General features: G+C 56.0%; 1 protein-coding gene across 3 annotated transcripts; it reads right to left on the bottom strand.

Moving 5' to 3' along the window:
• Positions 1 to 1,827: 1,827 nt before the first annotated feature.
• On the bottom strand, positions 1,828 to 14,844 carry SCNN1B (sodium channel epithelial 1 subunit beta). 3 transcript variants are annotated; one of them, XM_059484278.1, is made up of 13 exons: positions 14,776 to 14,844; positions 10,193 to 10,511; positions 8,539 to 8,938; positions 7,632 to 7,825; positions 7,291 to 7,394; positions 6,697 to 6,860; positions 6,162 to 6,269; positions 4,410 to 4,527; positions 3,816 to 3,891; positions 3,575 to 3,632; positions 3,113 to 3,174; positions 2,662 to 2,737; positions 1,828 to 2,309 (listed from the first exon to the last, which is right to left on the bottom strand). In XM_059484278.1, exons 2-13 carry the CDS (start codon positions 10,501 to 10,503, stop codon positions 1,962 to 1,964), a joined length of 2,019 nt encoding a protein of 672 aa, XP_059340261.1. In that variant the 5' UTR covers positions 10,504 to 10,511; positions 14,776 to 14,844; the 3' UTR covers positions 1,828 to 1,961. The 3 variants fall into 3 exon arrangements, with proteins under 3 accessions (XP_059340261.1, XP_059340263.1, XP_059340260.1); XM_059484280.1 differs by lacking the exon at positions 14,776 to 14,844 and adding an exon at positions 13,551 to 13,660; XM_059484277.1 differs by lacking the exon at positions 14,776 to 14,844 and adding an exon at positions 12,524 to 12,612.
• Between the last annotated feature and the right edge of the window lie 2,177 nt (positions 14,845 to 17,021).

The raw sequence follows: 17,021 nt of genomic DNA, 5'->3' as shown, positions 1-17,021 counted from the left end.
CCGTGCTTCTCCCAGCCTTCCCCAGCCCCAGTGCTGCTGGGGAGGGTTTTGGGCTGTTCCTTTGCTGCTGTTGGCCCGGGCTGGCAGCCAGCTGGGGCTGAAGTCATGAGCAGCCTGGCACCTGCTGCCCAGGCCAGGGACCTGGTGGTGACAGTGTGAGAGGTGATGCCCAGGTTCTTGCTCTCAGCATTCCCCATGTTCTAGGAAATGTGCTCTGGTTTTTCACTGTTTTATCCTTTGGAGGCCTTTGCCAAGGATGGCACTGCACACAGTGAGCACTGATTCAGGAGGAGAGGGTGTCAGGGCCTTGTTTCCCACTCAGCTGTGGTATGGGATCAAGTGCCATCACTCTACAAGGCTCTCCTGTGGGAAAGGAGGCTGTGCTTGTGTGTTTGTGGTGCCCAGAAATGGAAATGGTCCTTTCAGGAGACAGGAGAAGTCTAGGACAGCTTGTAAGGGCTGCATTCCTCTGCCTTTACAGATGTTTTTGCTGTCATGTGCCCTGTTGGCACTCTGGTGGGTTTAGGGGCTTGCTGGGCTCAGGCTCTGCCTAGGTGGGGTAGTTCTGTAAAGAGCAGTGTTTGGGGGCTGTTGGTCCTTCTTCCTTCAAACGAGAACCAGCTGGGGGAGAAAGGGCTGGGGCAGAGTGTGGACATGTGAAGGAGGTACTCCCTGAACCGGGATTCAGTGAATTTTGAACAGAATTCCATTGTGTGGGGCAGAATCAGCTGTGCTGGTGGCACCTCAGCTGTCAGATTGTCCCCAGTTCCTCTGTCCTGCTGCTGGTGCTCATCAGCCCCTGTCCCCACCATTTCCAGTGCTGCTGAGGGGCTGGAGGGGCCCTGGGCACGCTCTGCCCCACATCCTTCAGCAGAGCACCCTGTGCTGGGGCTCTTGCTGTGCAGAGGGATCCTGGAGCCCCCTCTCTGCAGCTGCCCCATGCTGGGCGCCGTGCCCAGAACAGCGTGTTCTGGTATGGGCTTTAACCACAGGATTGTGCTTCCTCTTGAACTTCTGCAGAGGTACTTCAGCCAGGCCAGGCCCTGAGGGCTGTGATGGCTTCCTGGGAAAGTTCCTGGGGCCCATAGCCAGCCAGGGACAGGTGAGCTCCTGCCCCACTATGCTCAGCCCCACAGGCACCGCCAAAGGCCCCGGCTGCCCCCGTGTCAGGGGGAGCACCCTGTGTTCTCCTCCTTGCAGGCCGCTGCCATCAACCCAGCACTGCACTACCCCACTGCCAGCAGGGAAGCTAAAGGCAACTTCTAAATCAACTTTTTATTATTGCAAGAATGATAATTAAAAAGGCTGGTGCCTCTTCCCAGCCGAGTCTCTGTGGAGTCGTGTTCTTGGCACACCATCAGCTGTGCCCACCTGCACCGTGAGTGCTACAAACCCTGGGCAGCAGCACAACAGGGCACCCAGGGGCTCCAGCAGTGAAGGGAGAGTTCAGTTTCCATCGTAGTTGTTTGGGAATGGAAATTCTGCAGCCTCAGAGGTCATAAGTAGCTTTGGTCCCATCCCAAGGCTCTGCTCCATGGTATGGCACAGCTGTGCCACATCCGTGCAGCCAGGAGCGCTGGAGAAGGGGGTAGGATGAGACAGTCTTTAAGGTCCCTTCCAACACAAACTCTTCTAGGGTGCTGTGATCTACCAGGCCAGGGCCTTGCATCCACTGTGAGGACATCCTGTCCTCTCCCTGCCACCACCCTGCTCTGCTCCCTGGAATTGCTTCCCACCCACCTGGTGATGAGAAACAGTGACACGATTTTACAGCAATACTGATGTACACAAGCCCTACACGCTAAAGCCAAAGCCTGACTCTGCGAGGTTTATTGCAGGGTTTATTAGGCAGAGCTTCCTGCCAGCGATCAGTCATAGGAGAGGACAGCCTGGGCTTTTCATTCCCTCTGACTTTGGACAGACAGCTGCCCAGCGCGCGGCCGGGCTGACGGAGCCCGCGGTCACTCGGTGTCCGTGTCGCTGTCGGGGCCCAGCGTGTTCAGGGGCTGCACCCGCAGGGAGTCGTAGTTGGGCGGGGGCGTGCCGGGCTCGGGGGGCAGCGCCGGGGCCCCCACGAGCTCGTGCTGGAAGCCCAGGTTGGTGTGAGCCTCCACCAGCCCCGACACTGTGGGCGGCGCGTCCGGGTACCGCGCCCGCCGCTGCTTCAGGCCCTTGCACCAGCTGATGACGTGGATGACGGTGATCCACAGCGAGTCGATGATGATCTCCCCAAACTCAATGAGGCACAGCACCGAGCCCCCCATCCAGAACCCAAACTGGCCTCCCAGGCTCGACAGCAGCCAAACGATCTGTGGGAGGAGAGCAGAGTGAGCCCCCCAGCTGTGCCCCAGCCCGATCCATCACCCGTGTGCCAGTGCTGATGTGGGTGATGCCCCTGCACCTGGGACCTGCCCGCTGGGGCTTCTCCTGTGCTGGTGTTGCCCTGCAGGGCTGGGACAGGGACGGGAGATGGAGTGGGGGAAGGAACTGAGGGGTGTGAGCCACCAGGCAGAGGTGGCTTCACCCACTTCATTTCAGCAGGTGTGCCAAGAGGCAGCCTCAAGGGACGTGACAGGCTGTCCCCCAGGGCACTGAGCCCTGCCCGTCCCAGCTGCTGGCTCCTGTGCCTGCCCTGCCAGAAGGGCTGGGATGGGCACTCACCGTGGTGGCAGCTGACTCCGAGATGGTGCGGTAGTTGTACTCCTGGAAGTAAATGTTCAGCTTGATGATCCCATTCCTGCAAAGAACAAAACCCACCTCAGTGAGGAGCTGGTTGTCAATGCCCTGCGCCTCTGCTCCAGCCTGACCGTGGGACAGAGAGACACCAAGACATCAGTATGGAGTGACAAACGTAATGACATTGGAACTGTCCTCAAGGCTGATTTTACTTTGCTGCACGTTTGAGTTTGACTAGCCCAGTCTGCAGCTCTGGAGAGCAGAGGACATGCACGAAGTGCCTTTTGGATTTGCCTTTTGTGTGTCCCAGGTGAACGCTGCAAACCTCGTCCTCGCTGCCATTCGCACCCGCGCGCTGGCCCGGAGCCAGGGCTCGTGTCAGGCTGATGTTAACAGGCTCAGCAGAGAAGATAAAGTGGTTGTTCCTTTCACTCACCTGTCCAGAGTCACATTTGTTGACATATCCCTTTCATAAGACAGAATATGGAAAATCCAGTCCTAGGGAAACAAAATCTGTTCACAAAGAGTAGAGACACCCTGTGCTCCTGAAGAGAAGAAGCCCTGCGGGTGCGGTGCCCCGTGCCAGGCAGCCCTGGCACCCTGTGCAGCTGGAGGGGGACACCGTGGGGCTGAGCAGGGCAGCTCTGCCTCAGCAGGGCAGTGGGTGTCCTTCCCTGTCCTGTGTGGGTGGGGAAGGTGGGCTCAGCCTCGGGCTGGCACTAGGGCAGAGCCCCGCAGGGAGGAGCCACCCTGGGGTCCCTCCCTGCCTCATACCCTGGTGCTGGTCTGCTCTGCATGTGGGAAACGTGGACTTCAGCAAAGCTCTGACAACAGCCAGTGCCCGTGCCTGGGGACAGGAGCCACCAGAGTCTGTCACAAGCCAAGGAATGGGGGTTACCTCAGAGGCTTCTGATGGCCAGTCCGCCATGGAGATGGTCATTTTGTACTGGGTGTCACTGTGGAGAGGGAGAGCGTTAGTGTGGAGATTTCCCCTCCTCTGAAGTCCCTGGAACTTCAGTTCTCCCACAGCAAACCAGCCCTGCGGGGTTTGCTGCCCTTTCAGGACAGTCAGGACCGATGGGAGTCAAAGTGAAGGATCCTCCACCTCCACAGCAACCAGATCAGGCTCAGGTACTCACTTGCATGTTTCTTTGCAGGAGTCAATGCAGATCTGACGCTGTTTTATGCTGGACCTCAGTGAGGAATAGCAATATGCTGTTTGGTGAAAACAAAATTAAAGTATTTCTTTAGATAAGGACCCAGTTACTCAGGTATATCAGTTCCATTTATCAAAATAAATATTAGGTATGACCATGCAATACAGATTTGCCATCTTTCCTTTCCTTGAGAAGCTTGAGCAAAACATTCAGGCAATTTACTAATAAATTAAAAATAAACTGTCAGTTTCTGAAGACAGTTCTCACACAACCAGCTTGCCCAGGATTGGTATTTTTGGCACAGCCCTGGCCTCTGCCAGCACAGACCTGTGCTACCCCAGGGGAGCACTGGATCCTCCATTGCCCCTGCCAGGGGACCCAAAATTTTTGGGTGCAGAGGCCTGGAGCGATATGCCATGTTCTCTCTCTTTGGTGCCCAAGGGCTTCCCCAGCCAGGACCAAACGCAGCCCCTTCTCCCAGCACTGGCCAGGTGGCCACATCCCACAGGGAGCAGCCGTGCAGGAGCTGCAGGGACAGCAGCAGACCCAGCCCCTGAAAGCCCCAGCAGCTCTTACCCCAGCCTGGGTTGTCCTCGTTATTGCAGTAATTGACCCCTTCAGGCAGAGGGAACATGTAGTGCCCACAGCCACAGATCTCCACCATGTGGTTCTGGAAGCAGGAGCGCAGGCAGGCCTGGGAGGGAACGGGGATGCTCAGAGCTGGGCTGAGCCCTGGGGAGCTGTGCCCTGCTGGGGTGGCAGCGGCCCCTGTGCCCCTGTGCCCCAGGAACTCCTGTCCTGCACTGCACGGGTGATCTGGGGCTGCCAGAGCCTGGCCCTGCCAGAGCCCTGCCAGCCTCGCTGGGCACTGGAGCTCTTTGGCCACTCGTGAGCCCTCGTGGGCAACGCAGGGAGCTCAGCACCCGCTCCCACTCACACAGGAAACTGCTCATTTCTCAATTATTTCAGGGCTTCACAGAAGTAACATTCGCGCTTCCAAAAGGGAATACAAATGTTCTCTTCCACCACAGACAGGGCTGTGCTCTCCAGGCTTTACACAGCACTGACAAAGGGCTGGTTTTACATTTTAAGGCCATGAATTTCCAAATCCTTCAACATAAAGAGCAGACGAATGATCTCTGTGTCGGTGCTGCTCTTCTGGGGAGGATTGTGGCTGCAGCTCCAGCTGCTGCACTGCCATTAGCTTGGTGAGGCGTGAAGTTCATCACCCAAGCCTGGAGTGGGATTCTGCACGAGGCAGCACAAAGCAATAGCAAAGTCTGTGAGAAGATAACTCAATTTAACAGTTGTGGGCAGGACAAGCAGAGTGATAGGAAAGGCCCACAGAGTGCAGAGCAGCCAGGCAGTGCTGGGAGAGCCTGGTTTAGCTGAGAGGGCTCTGAAGTGGCGTTACGTGCGCACAGAACTCCATCACGTTTGCACTTCCAGGGAATAATGCAATCCTCTCGAGTGTTTGCTTAAACCTTATACAAGCATCTTCAAAAGCTGGCTAAAGTGGTCTAGTTGTTACTATATTACATAAAGGTAGAAATATAAAACCACTGCCAGCCCAAAGCCCTCCTGATCTCCGGGTGCATCTGTGAATCACCCCAAAGGGTTTGGGTGTTTCCCTTATTATCACATTGCACCCTCAAGAGCTGCTTCTTTCTCCAGCACAGCCTGTTGCAAATTAACCTCTGCTTAATGCTGGCCCTCCAATTTTCTACAGATGCAAGGTTTACTGACACTCAACTTTCTCATCCAATTTTCAGAGTGATGAAGAAGCAAAGGGCTGTTTCCCTTCCTGCATGAACCAGCTGCATTTTTAGGGTGAAAAATGACTTGATTCCCCCAAAGAGAAAAAAGTTAAAGATCGCAGGAATGTTCAGAGGGAGACTCTCTGCTTTGTACTCATCTCCTTTCAGGGGTAAATATCACTTGTGTACACAAAACACAGGCTCCTGAGAAGTGTCACTCTGACATTGTCTCAGCAGAAGTTTCCCAGAACCTCAATGACTCTTTCTACAGAGCCATGTGTGGCTTAGATCAGATATGAGGAAAAATTTTTCATGGAAAACATTGTAAAGCATTTGAACAGGCTGCCCAGGGCAGTGGTGAAGTCACCATCCCCGGAAGTGTTCAAAAATCATGTGATGTGGCACTTGAGGACATGGTTTATCAGTGCTGGTGCTGTGTTGATACTTGGATTTGATTATCTTGAAAGGTTTTATGATTTTATGATTCCCCAATACCCTACACGATAGGCAAGGATCTAAGTGCCTTGATGACTTTTCCCGAAGAGTGCTGTTTGGTGCACAGGTGCGTTACCTGGATGGAGTAGGAGGTGTTGTACTGGCTGTAGAGGTTTTTGACGGGGACGTCGGAGCCGTTCAGGGTGCAGTCGCTGTAGGGGTAACCCATCCTCTCCAGCTCGTCCTGGAGAGAAACCCAAACACCAGACTGTGCTTATCTCTTCTCCACAGGTCCCTGTGCCATTTTCCAGAGCTCTGTAATTCCGTGCTCCCCACTGGCTTTGCTAGAGATGAGAGTCAGGGCTGGCAGAGTGAGGAGGCTGCAGCCCCTTCCCTGGGTGGATCCAGGCTGCTCAGGGTTTGCCAAAGCCCCTTCTGACATGCTGCAGAAAGAGACAGCCGTGACCCGAGCCCAGAATCCCGGCCTCAACCAAGCACTTTGCAGGACAGTTACATAAAATCCTCCATAAAGCGCTCCAGCCCCTGACAGGTGTGTACCTTGTCTCCTTTGGTTTGAGCCAGTTCAGCCAAGACTGAAAGCAAACTTGGTTTGGCTCCCATCAGATAACATTATTCTCAGACAATCTGCTCCCCAGGAATGCCACACATACCACCAGCACTCCAATGGAGGTTTCTGTCCCAGCCATGGCGTAGATGCCCTGGTCCTTGAGGAAGGGAAAGCTCTTCTGCTGGTGCAGCATGAGCCTGGCCCCAGCGGCAGAGGACAGGTAGGGAATGTAGTCCTGCTGGCTGATGTCCAGAATCAGCTTCAGCCCTGGGACACCAGACAAAACACAACAGGAATTGCATGGGAAGGTGAGGCTTGGGGAAAAAAGGGAGTCTGTTTTCTTCTCCTGTTCCTTAGGAAGAGCCAGGGTCTGGCTGCCACGGCAGCCTGACCTGGGGAGGAACACTCATGGTGGTGAATGCCCAGAACTGCAGTAGCAGGCAACAGTCACGTGTTGCCTCAGATATTTTAAATACCCAGAGGATGCCCTTCTGCTATATGTCTGTAGTCACTTTTTTCTGTGTGGCACATTTTCCTTTTGGGGCTCACCCCCTTCTGGAATGCCTCTGCTCCCTCTTGCAGTGCTCCAGTGACAGAGGAATCATAAGTCTGTCCTGAGGGACAGAAATGGGTACCAAGAGACAGAGCCCTCACATCTGCTACTCCAGCCCCCTCCTCCATTTCAAAGCTCCCTTACCAAACTCAGCCCCAGGGTTGGAAGAATTCAGAGCCTCTTCATCCATGCCCCAGTTAAAGATGTAGCAGTTACCATGGTCTGGGTGGTAGATTTGGGTGAAATTCCTGGAAGAATCATACACAGAAAACTGTGACTCTTGGGAGGACTAAAGGGGTGCGACATAAAGCAGAAGGTGGGCCCAGCTCAGCAGCTGTGGTTCCCAACACTGGGAAGCGTTGTTAGAGCTGAGAATCAGCAGCAATCTCATTAGCAGCTGATATATATGTTAAAAAGAGAAAGGAACCCACGTGCTGTTCGTTCCTGCAGGGACAGAAAGGAGCAGGGGGCTCCTGTGCACCTACTTGTAGTTGCAGGGCTCAGCCCCATAGAGACAGGCCAGGATCATGTCCTCTGCCTGGTAGCCCATCCTGATCCTCTCGTGCAGCGGGACCTTGGAGAGGATGGAGGTGGACTGCAGGATGTACCACTCGGTCACCGCCTGTGCCGCGCTGCTGAAGTTCCTGTACGTGCAGTTCTCAGAGCCCTGGTGGCTGCACTGGGGACACAGAGCAGGCAGCCTCAGCCTGGGGGACAGCAGGGCCATGGGGACCCCCTCCCCACCTGCTCACCCACGTGCCAGCCCTGCCTGCAGCTCCAGGGACTGCGAGGTTCAGCCTGACGGGGCCACAGGCCGGCTGTCACTGAGCTGGCTGTCACACTCAGCTGGCTGTCACTCTGAGCTGGCTGTCATTACAGCCAGGGACATTTCCCTGCTGGGCAGGTCATACATCATCCCCAGGGTGACCCCACAAGTTAACAGAAAATGTCAATTTTGGACCAATTCTTTAAGGCTGCAGTTTCCCCAGCCTCTGAGGTCTGCCCAGGCAGGGTCCTTGGAGCCTCCATGGGAGCAGGGGTGAGGGGTTCCAGGATCACCTTGTGCCTCTGCAGACTGCAGCAGGAAAGGAATGGGACAGCAGCCTCAGCTTCTCCCTGGCATTTTGGGTGCCTGACCCCAGGAAGGGGTTAAGGTGCCTGGGAGCCTGCAGGGACCACCCTTGCCCTGGCTCTGTCCTGGGCTCAGCCCGCACCAGGGCTGGGTCTGGGCACAGGCAGTGCCCAGACCTGGCACAGCCAGAGCAGAGCCCCAGGGCAGAGTGGCCACGGGCAGCTGGTGGGGAGGGGACACAGATCTCCCTGATGCATCCTTGCCAAGGCACCCATCCCTCATCTCTGCCTGCTGTCACTGTGGGACCCCTCTCATCTCACCAGCTTCACTGCCAGCTTGTACTTCTTCTCTTCCAACGTGCTGTTGGCCGGGGCAGGTGTAGCAGTGGTTTGGTTCACCTCAGTGGTTTCATTGTCCATGGTTCCATTGATCCCATAGAGCTGGTGGCCCTCAGCAGTGTCACTGCTCACATTGGCTCTGCTGTCTGTGGCATTTTCATTGTCCACAGCAGTCTGGTTGGTCTCAAAGATGTCCAGGATGATGGGATTGTCTTTGTTGTGCTCATCAATGAGGACCAGGGGGATCTGGTTCCAGAGCTCCAGGTCGAGTGGCAGGGACGTGTTCTCAGTGCTGTTGCCTGGTGTGGGCTGCAGGATCCTCTCCAGGGCTGCGTCGATGAGCCTGTCCAGCTCCTTCAGCAGGGGCTTCACCTCCGAGTACCTGCGGGACAGACAGTGGGACAGCAGTGCCAGGGAGTGGGGACACGAGGCAGCTCACCTGCCACACTGCTGGTTTGGACACTCCTGGGCACCTCAGAGTGCTGACTGAACTTACTGCGGGACAAGGGGAGCTCCCTGGCACTGCTGTCCCAGAGCACGGCCAGCCCGGACCCTCCTGGGCATCTCAGAGTGCTGCCTGAATTTAGCACAGGACAAGGGGAGCTCCCTGCAGAGCACGGCCAGCCCGGACCCTCCTGGGCACCTCAGAGTGCTGCAGGACAAGGGGAGCTGCCCTGCAGAGCACGGCCAGCTCGCACCCTGGTGTCCCAGCAGGCTGCAGCTGGGCAGAGCAGTGGGACGATAAACAGGGAGTGCTGCAGGGCTGAACACACCAATGCTGGGCCACGTTGGTTGTAGTTCAGTAATTCACTGCAGTTTACACAAAACACCTCTAGCAAGTGGAGGAAAAACTACCCCTAAGCAATTCTTGTGTTGACTGGGAGCGTCTTGCCTTGGGCTACACTATTGCATGGATTTAAAACCACGATAGATTTAAAGCAACTCTAATGAAAATCAGTGACTCTTTTGAAATCACAATTCAGTTTTCTGTCTCTATGGCAGACAGGACTGTGGAACCAGCTCTCAGTGACTGGAGTATGAACAATGAGAAGAATGCTCACAGTGAGGAAGGGGAAGGAAAGAAATTGTGGGGAAAGATGGAGAGACTGATTCTGGCTGGGAAGGGTGAGCTGAATTTGGTTCTTTTATGAGCTGAGGAAAGTTTGCAGGGAGATAAAAACCTTCATTGGATTGACTGATATGGTACAGAAACTGTGTTAGGAAGAAACTTTTCCCCATGAGGGTGGTGAGGCCCTGGCACAGGTGCCCAGAGCAGCTGTGGCTGCCCCTGGATCCCTGGCAGTGTCCCAGGCCAGGCTGGACAGGGCTGGGATAGTGGAAGGTGTCCCTGCCCAGGGTGGGGGGCAAAATGAGATGAACTTGAAGGTCCCTTCCCAACCCAAAGTGTTCTGGGATTCTGTGAAGCCCAGGAGAACTCGCAGGGACATGAACCCTCCTCTGGCCCTGAGCCATTCATCTCCATATTGTTCTTTGTTTGTTTTAAGGCACACCTGGTGACTCCATTGATGCTCCTAATGTGATGTCTCAGACAGGAACGGGCCCTCAGTACCTCTCACTGGCAATGTTTCTGAGGGGTTAGGGCACACATGGGGAAACTGGGAGAAGAAAAACTTACTTGAAGGGGTTGGCGTTGCAGATGGTGACTGCGGGGAACTTCATGGTCTTAAAGCCAATGGAGAGGGATGAGGTGACATTGTAGGAGAGGTAGGTGTTGATGAGGATCCCCCACTGCCAGAAGACCAGGGATGCAAAGAGCAGCGTTAGGAAGAACCAGATTAATTTCTTCTTTGGCCCCTCCTTGATGATGCGCTTGGGGCCGTGGGTGTTGGTGTTGTCGCAGTACCAGACCAGCAGCTCCTTGTAGGTGTAGCCAGGGCCCTTCTGCAGGCGGTGCAGCGCCCGCACCAGGTACTTCTTCAGGTTCATGCTGCTGCCTGCGAGCAGGAGAAAAGGCATCAGAGCAGCTCTGAGAGCAGCAGGGGCTGTGCCACACCAGGTGCCCGGTTTGGGCAGCACAGCAGGAGTGGGGCGGCCGCTGCGATGGCACGGCCGTGGTTTGTAACCCAGGAAAACTCAATGCTCTGCAGGGTCATGCCACGGCAGCAGCATGGCAGCCAGCCTCCTCTACAGGAGAGCTTTGGGATCAGCAGCTCCACAGGTGCTGAATGATTCGTCATGTTTTGGGTTCTTGCTGGCCCCACCGGAGCTGAGTGACCTGCGGGATGTGGCTGTGCCAGGTGACTCCCGAGCCTGGCCAGGGCCCTGCAGTGTGGCAGTGCCTGCCCAGGTGCTGCTGTGTGCACTCTGATACAGCTGGAATGCTGTCCCAGCCTCGGCCAACACTAGATGGACCAAGCAGTACACGCAGAGCTGGCTTGGGTAGAGCTCAGGCTCACAGCGTTCAGGGATCAACCCCACATGGAGCCTGAGACAATTTTTCTTTAAAGTAGGAAGTATTAGAGCATATCCAGCTTTCAGAGGGACAGAAGAAGAGGAGCTGGCAGCAGCAGCACCTTTCCCAGGACCAGGAATGCTGTCCAGGGCTGCTGCCCGTTGGAGGAGGGACACCAGATTGTTTTTTTCCACCAAATTCCTTTGTCTGTCAGATATTATCAGTACGGCCCCCCCACTCCTCTGCTGTGGTGAGGGATGCTGCATACTTGGCATTCATTTTGTGAGTAAACAGAACATTTTGTGCTGCTATTTTAAGGTTAGAATCTGTGTTACTAAATCTTAACATCCCGAGGCAGGATTTCAAAGAGAACCTGAGGCAGGCACTCAGAACGTTTGTCAGATTTAAGCTGCAGGAGAGCAGAGTTAAAGATTAATGCTGGGAATAGGCCCCATCCCGGGAGGAAGAGTGGCGGAATAATGCAGCAATAGTTCACCAAGGAGCAGCACTCGGCAGGGCAGGAATGACAGTGACACAGCATTACTTGCAGGTGAGCAAAGAAGGCAGCAGAGGTGCGCACGGGCCCTGGGGAGTGAAAGGAGGTGGGTTCTTCATACTTTTCAAAAATAAAGAAGGTGATACTGATTCCTTGATGTGCTGGCCAGATCTGCCAGTTCTCCTGAGCAGCACACAGAGAATTTGATAACAGTATAAACCCAACAGATTTTGAAGTCTCGCTGCACGACACAAAGAGGGGTGATGGTTTTCACTGCATGCCTGTTACCTCTGATGTTAGATGTAGGTGCTCCTCTGTGGGAGAGGACTTGGGGAAGAACAAACCCCAGCTGCTTCCTCTAAGATCTGAGGGCAGGCTGTACTCTTATAGAAAAGCTTTTGTTCTCCAAGGAACTCGTGTCCTGGGACTTGGACCCCCGGACCCCCAACCTCCCCATCTCATCCTCCATGCCCTTGTGCCACTGAGGCTCCTCCTGCCCTTGCCTGGGGGTGCTCTGCTCGTGGAGGGAGCACGGCTTGCACCAGAGCCTGGCTGGGTTTTGGGCAGATACCACAGAGGGGCAGTGACCGTGCTCTGTGCCGAGCTGCCCAGGCTGTGGTGGGCTGTGAGCCCCGGGCTGTGCTGCCCCAGCCCTGCAGAGTGAGCCAGCCCTGCCCGGGGCACAGCAAGCCCAGCCTTGGCTTTATAGTCCTCAGAGCTGCTTTACATCGGGGAGCCCAGCGAGGCCGACGAGGAAACACTTTCTGCCTTTTAACAAATCCAGTAACAGATTTAGAGTGGATTGCAGTTTCCAGCCCCTGCCTGGCTGCTGCTGGCCAGCTGTGTGCCCTCGGCTGTCCCTGCTGTCACCAACCACTGGCTCCTGCCACAGGGGGACTCCACTTGTGTGCCAGTCCCTATGGGTCACTCATAACTGGGAGAAGTTATTCCTCTTCATATGGGATAAAAGAAATGGCAAGGAGCAAAAGCTGCATTTGAACATGCCTGGATGACTTTTTTTGTGATGGATATTCTCATTTTAACAGTTTTCTTCCTACCTTTATTTCCAGTGTTTCCAAACAGGCTCCTTCCTTGCTGACAGCTGGAAGCTGCCCCAGGTGAGCCCCAAGGCCCTGTTTTGGGGGCTCCTCCCTGGCACAGTGCTCAGAGCTCAGCCCAGAGCTGCTCAGGGCAGGGTTGGTGCCAGGTTTGGTGCCAGCCTGGGGTGGGTCCTGCTCTGCCCCATCAGCAGGCTGCACCTGAGCAGAGAGGTGATAAATGAGGGGTGTAAGGACCCACTCTCCATCAGTGCGCTGACAACTGTGTCCCCTTCCCACAGCCCCTCTGGAGGGAGGAGGAGGAGCAGTGATGGAGCAAGAGCTGAGCAGGGCTGGGGGCACAGAGGGGCCACCCCCTCGATAGACACAGCCCTGAACCCTTTGCAGGTGGGAGCCAGCCCTGCGTTACATCCCTGCTCTGCTCCGGGCTGCCCTGGTCACAGCAGGGTCACCCGAGCTGAGCCAGGGCTGTGAGCCCCCGCGTGTGCCAAGGGTGCCAAGGCCCCTCTCCTGGCAGCACCTGCATCCCTGGGGTGACCAAAGCCATCCTCGGAGAAACCTGCTCCCGGTTCCAGTGGCGTTTCTCTGTGCTGAGGACGTGTCCTCCCTGTCTCCAGCAGCTGATCCAGCCCTGCCTCATCCCAGCATCACCCTGGGTGAAACTCCTCCACCTCACAGTGACATCACACTCCCACATTACGAAATGATCCTGTTGACTCTCTTGAATCTCCTCTGGGGCTTTCCTAGGGCAATTGCCACTTGGAGGAAATAAAGTAATGAGCAAAACTTGCCCCACTCCTGGAAGCTCCAGGGTCAGATACGGGCAGCAAAACCACGCTGACACTACCAGCCCGATGACACTGTGATTGCTCAGCACTTTCTCTCCTGAGACACACCAGTCACTCCTCTCTGATGAGCAGCTGCTCATCTGCCATCTCCCCTGAACCCTGAGGGAAAAGCCTAGTTTTCCTAAATGAGACATCTCTCTAGTGGTACTTTGGCAAATTAGAGGAATTTCTTTTATTACCTCACAAGTTTACAGGTTGGCAGTTGGAGAAGTGGAGCAGCCAGGTGCCGGTGAGCAATGGAAGCCTGTCTCAAGGTGGGGTCAGAGCTCCCAGCAGATGCCCTGTGCTGCTGGTGCAGGGACAGCGGCCAGGGCACACAGTGCCAGCTCCACCGCCCACGGCTCCAGCCCACGCAGGCGCCTCCGGGGCTCCAGCCCACGGGCAGGCGTGCAGCACTCAGGAGTATTTACAGTCAGATAGCGCTGCCCCGACTCTGTGTGTGTGCCAGGCACTCTGCTCCCGCTGCCCTGCCTAGCCTGAGCTCCCTCTGCTCTGCAGCCGGGCTGGGGCTGGAGAAGAGAAGGCTCCAGGGAGAGCTCAGAGCCCTGCCAGGGCCTGGAAGGGCTCCAGGAGAGCTGGAAAGGGTCTGGGGACAGGGATGGAGGGACAAGGGGAACAAGGGGGAATAGCTTCCCACTACCAGAGGGCAGGGATGGATGGGATATTGGAAAGAAATCCTACCCTGGGGGGTGGGAAGTGCAGGGCTTGGAGCAGCCTGAGGTAGTGGAAGGTGTCCCTGCCCAGGGCAGGGGGTGAAACGAGTGGACTTGGAGGTCCCTTCCAACTCAACCCAATCCACGAACCTGTGGCTCCCATGATGTCCCTCTCTCTCGGGACAATCACAAGCCGTGCTCCTCATGTGCCAGGAAGGTCACATTGTGAGCTCACTTGGTTGCTTAGGCAAGGAATCCTGGACAGAAAGAGGAGCAAACGCCCAGCACCAGGGACTGCATCCCCTGGGATGCTGCGGGCACACTCTGCCTCACTGGGAGCACCATCCTGGGGGAGATGGCACATTTCCAGTACCAAACCAAACACTGAACTACTCCACCAAGATGCGGTTTGCTCCCATTCTCTTTTATCAGGGAGATTAAAGGAAACCCCTGGGTAAACAAAGGCTAAGTCCGAACTACTACCCCTTGCTGCACGCCGGGTACACCCCAAACCCCTGCCCAGCACGAAACCCGCCCCGCTGCTGCCAGACCAGGCAGAGACCGGGTGACTCGGGTGTGTAGCCGCGTCAGACACCACGGCCGGTCCCGTCGAGCCGGTCCCTGGGGCCCGGGGCGCCGCCCGGGATGCCCGAGGGCGCTGACAGATGCCGGGGCATCCCTGGGCAGGGTCTCGGCCGGAGGCACCGGCAGCCCCCCCGCACGCCCTGTCCCGGCCCCCCGTGCCCCGTACCTGCCGCCCGTGCGGCTCCGGCCGCGCTCCCGCCGACACCGGCACCGGCCCCGGCCCCGGCCCCGGCCCCGGCCCCGGCCGCGCCGCCCGGCCCGCCCCGGCCCGCCCCGCCGCCCCGGCCGGGCCCGCCCCCCCGTGCCGCCAGCGCTCCCCGGCCGGTCCCGGTTCCCCGGAGCGCTGCTCTGACCCCTCCCAGCACATCCCGGGAACGGCGCCTGGTTCTGCTGCTCCGGCTCCCGGCAAACGCAGCCCGGGATCAGCGGCACGGACCTCGCACAATCACAGAGTTACTCGCTTAGGAAGGGGCCTTGGGAACAGAATCCTGCCATGGCTTGGGTTGGAAGGGACCTCAAAGCCCATCTAGTGCCACCCCTGCCATGGCAGGGACACCTTCACTGTCCCAGGCTGCTCCAGCCTGGCCTGGGGCGCTGCCAGGGATCCAGGGGCAGCCACAGCTGCTCTGGGCACCTGTGCCAGGCTTCCCCCCCTCCTGGGGAAGGATTTCTTTCCAAGATCCCATCTAACCCTGCCCTCTGGCAGTGGGAAGCCATTCCCCCTTGTCCCCTTTGTCACCTCACTGCTTTACCTTCCCTGGTGCCAACTGTCCCTGGTGCCAGGCTTTTGACATGGGTAAATAAATGCAGGTGAGGTGCATTAGTGTTTTGAAACAGTTTTATAAGCTGTTTTAGAAAGATCCTATAATCTTTTTTTCCTTGGCAGAGGCTGCCTAGGACAGTAGTGGAATCCCCAGCCCTGGAGGGATTTAAAAGCCATGTGGATGTGGCACCTGGGGACAAGGGTTAATGGTGGCCTTGGCAGTGCTGGGGAAATGGTTGGACTCGACGATCTTGGAGGGCTTTTCCAACCTGAATGATTCTTTGGTTCTGTGTTAATTTATTTTTTTCTGTAAAAAGCCTCCCTTCACAGCTGTTTGCTCCCCTGCCTGCTGCTGGCAGGAGTTTGAGCACCCCGAGCCTGTCAAGTGTGGACTAGACAAGATATTGATTTTCAAACAGAGGGGGCAGAGCTCAGGGCCACCAATGGACTGATCTGGACCTTGACGATCTCTTTCCAGGAGAAATGAGCGATGTTTCTATAAAATGACAGAATGAAATAAACATGGCAGCAGCATTTCTGTTGGTTTCAGGGCTGGGAGGCAGCAGTTCAGAGGGGCCAGGGTCCTCCCAGCCCAGCTGTTCCCGGTGATTTTCACGGTGATTAGTATGTGCTTTGTGATTTCATGACTTAATCTCAATATTATGTGTCTTGCACTTGCTGACTCCTGTTGATCCCGTAATTAATCCCTCGGGGGGGCTGGAGAGACATCCCCCCTTTTCTGTATTCTCCTAGCCCAGGGCCAGCCCGGTGTGTGCCACGGGCTGGGATCCCTCAGCCCAGCACTGCTGTACAAACACGTTTGGGGGTAAAATCCCGAGCATCTCGAGTGAAGTGGCAGACGTCAGCTCCTCACAACAGAACAGTGAACATGTACAAACCTCCTTGGAACCATAAATCACTGCTGAGGGCACAGCATTGTACAGGGGAGCGATTGCCTCTTGCTAGGAGAGGTAATGGCAGATTCTTGTTCAATCAGGACTTGGTCAGACTTTCCCAAATGTCCTCGTGTTCTGTTATTTGGGAACAAAAGGGATTTTTATTTTTAACTGGCACAAGTATAGCTCATGCCATTATGTCAGGAGTGGAATGCGGGATTGTGTTTGAGAAGTATCTCCAAGGGAAGCTGGAATGAACAGGTTGGATGGACCAGGACCTGCCGGGTTCCTCTGCCCTGTCACAGTAATTGCCCTGCTGTGGGCACTGCTCTCCCAGAGAACAATGCCAGTTACCGGCTCTGGCAGCTCCAGCCCTGGAAATAGAGCGGCTGGCGTTTGTTCCAGGGTTCGGAACATCAGCTGCGCAGCCAGCAAGGCCAAATGACCTTGAGCTGCTTGACTTTCCATCATCTCTCAATTGTTTATGAGGAAGTTTATTTCATAAGCAAAAACCTCCTGCTGAAAATACAGCTGAAACGCCACAGGAAGCTCCCCTGCATCCCAGGCATTGTTTCCCCAGTGGTGTGTGGTGCTGGCATGATGCGCTGCTGACAGCAGCTAAATACAGCTGGGACGCCAGATCCACGGGGAAAACCAGCCCTGAAAGTGACTCCATCTGCCCGACCCACCACCTTCAGCTGCTCCTAAATTTGTCTGATGGAAGGACAACGTTTTGATGGTGCCTGTGGCTGG

The sequence above is a fragment of the Ammospiza nelsoni genome, chromosome 17 (genome assembly GCF_027579445.1).
Source record: "Ammospiza nelsoni isolate bAmmNel1 chromosome 17, bAmmNel1.pri, whole genome shotgun sequence".
Taxonomy (NCBI): Eukaryota; Metazoa; Chordata; class Aves; order Passeriformes; family Passerellidae; genus Ammospiza; species Ammospiza nelsoni.
This window is presented reverse-complemented; position numbering and strand designations above follow the sequence as displayed.

Bases quoted from the DNA above. Each gene is read 5' to 3' on its own strand.
- SCNN1B (XM_059484278.1), bottom strand. From the start codon at position 10,503: ATGAACCTGAAGAAGTACCTGGTGCGGGCGCTGCACCGCCTGCAGAAG. The intron at 7,395-7,631 runs GTAGGTGCACAG...TGATTCTTCCAG, and splicing joins GCTGAGCCCTGCAACTACAA to GAATTTCACCCAAATCTACC. The intron at 3,633-3,815 runs GTGAGTACCTGA...CCCTCTCCACAG, and splicing joins TCCTGCAAAGAAACATGCAA to TGACACCCAGTACAAAATGA.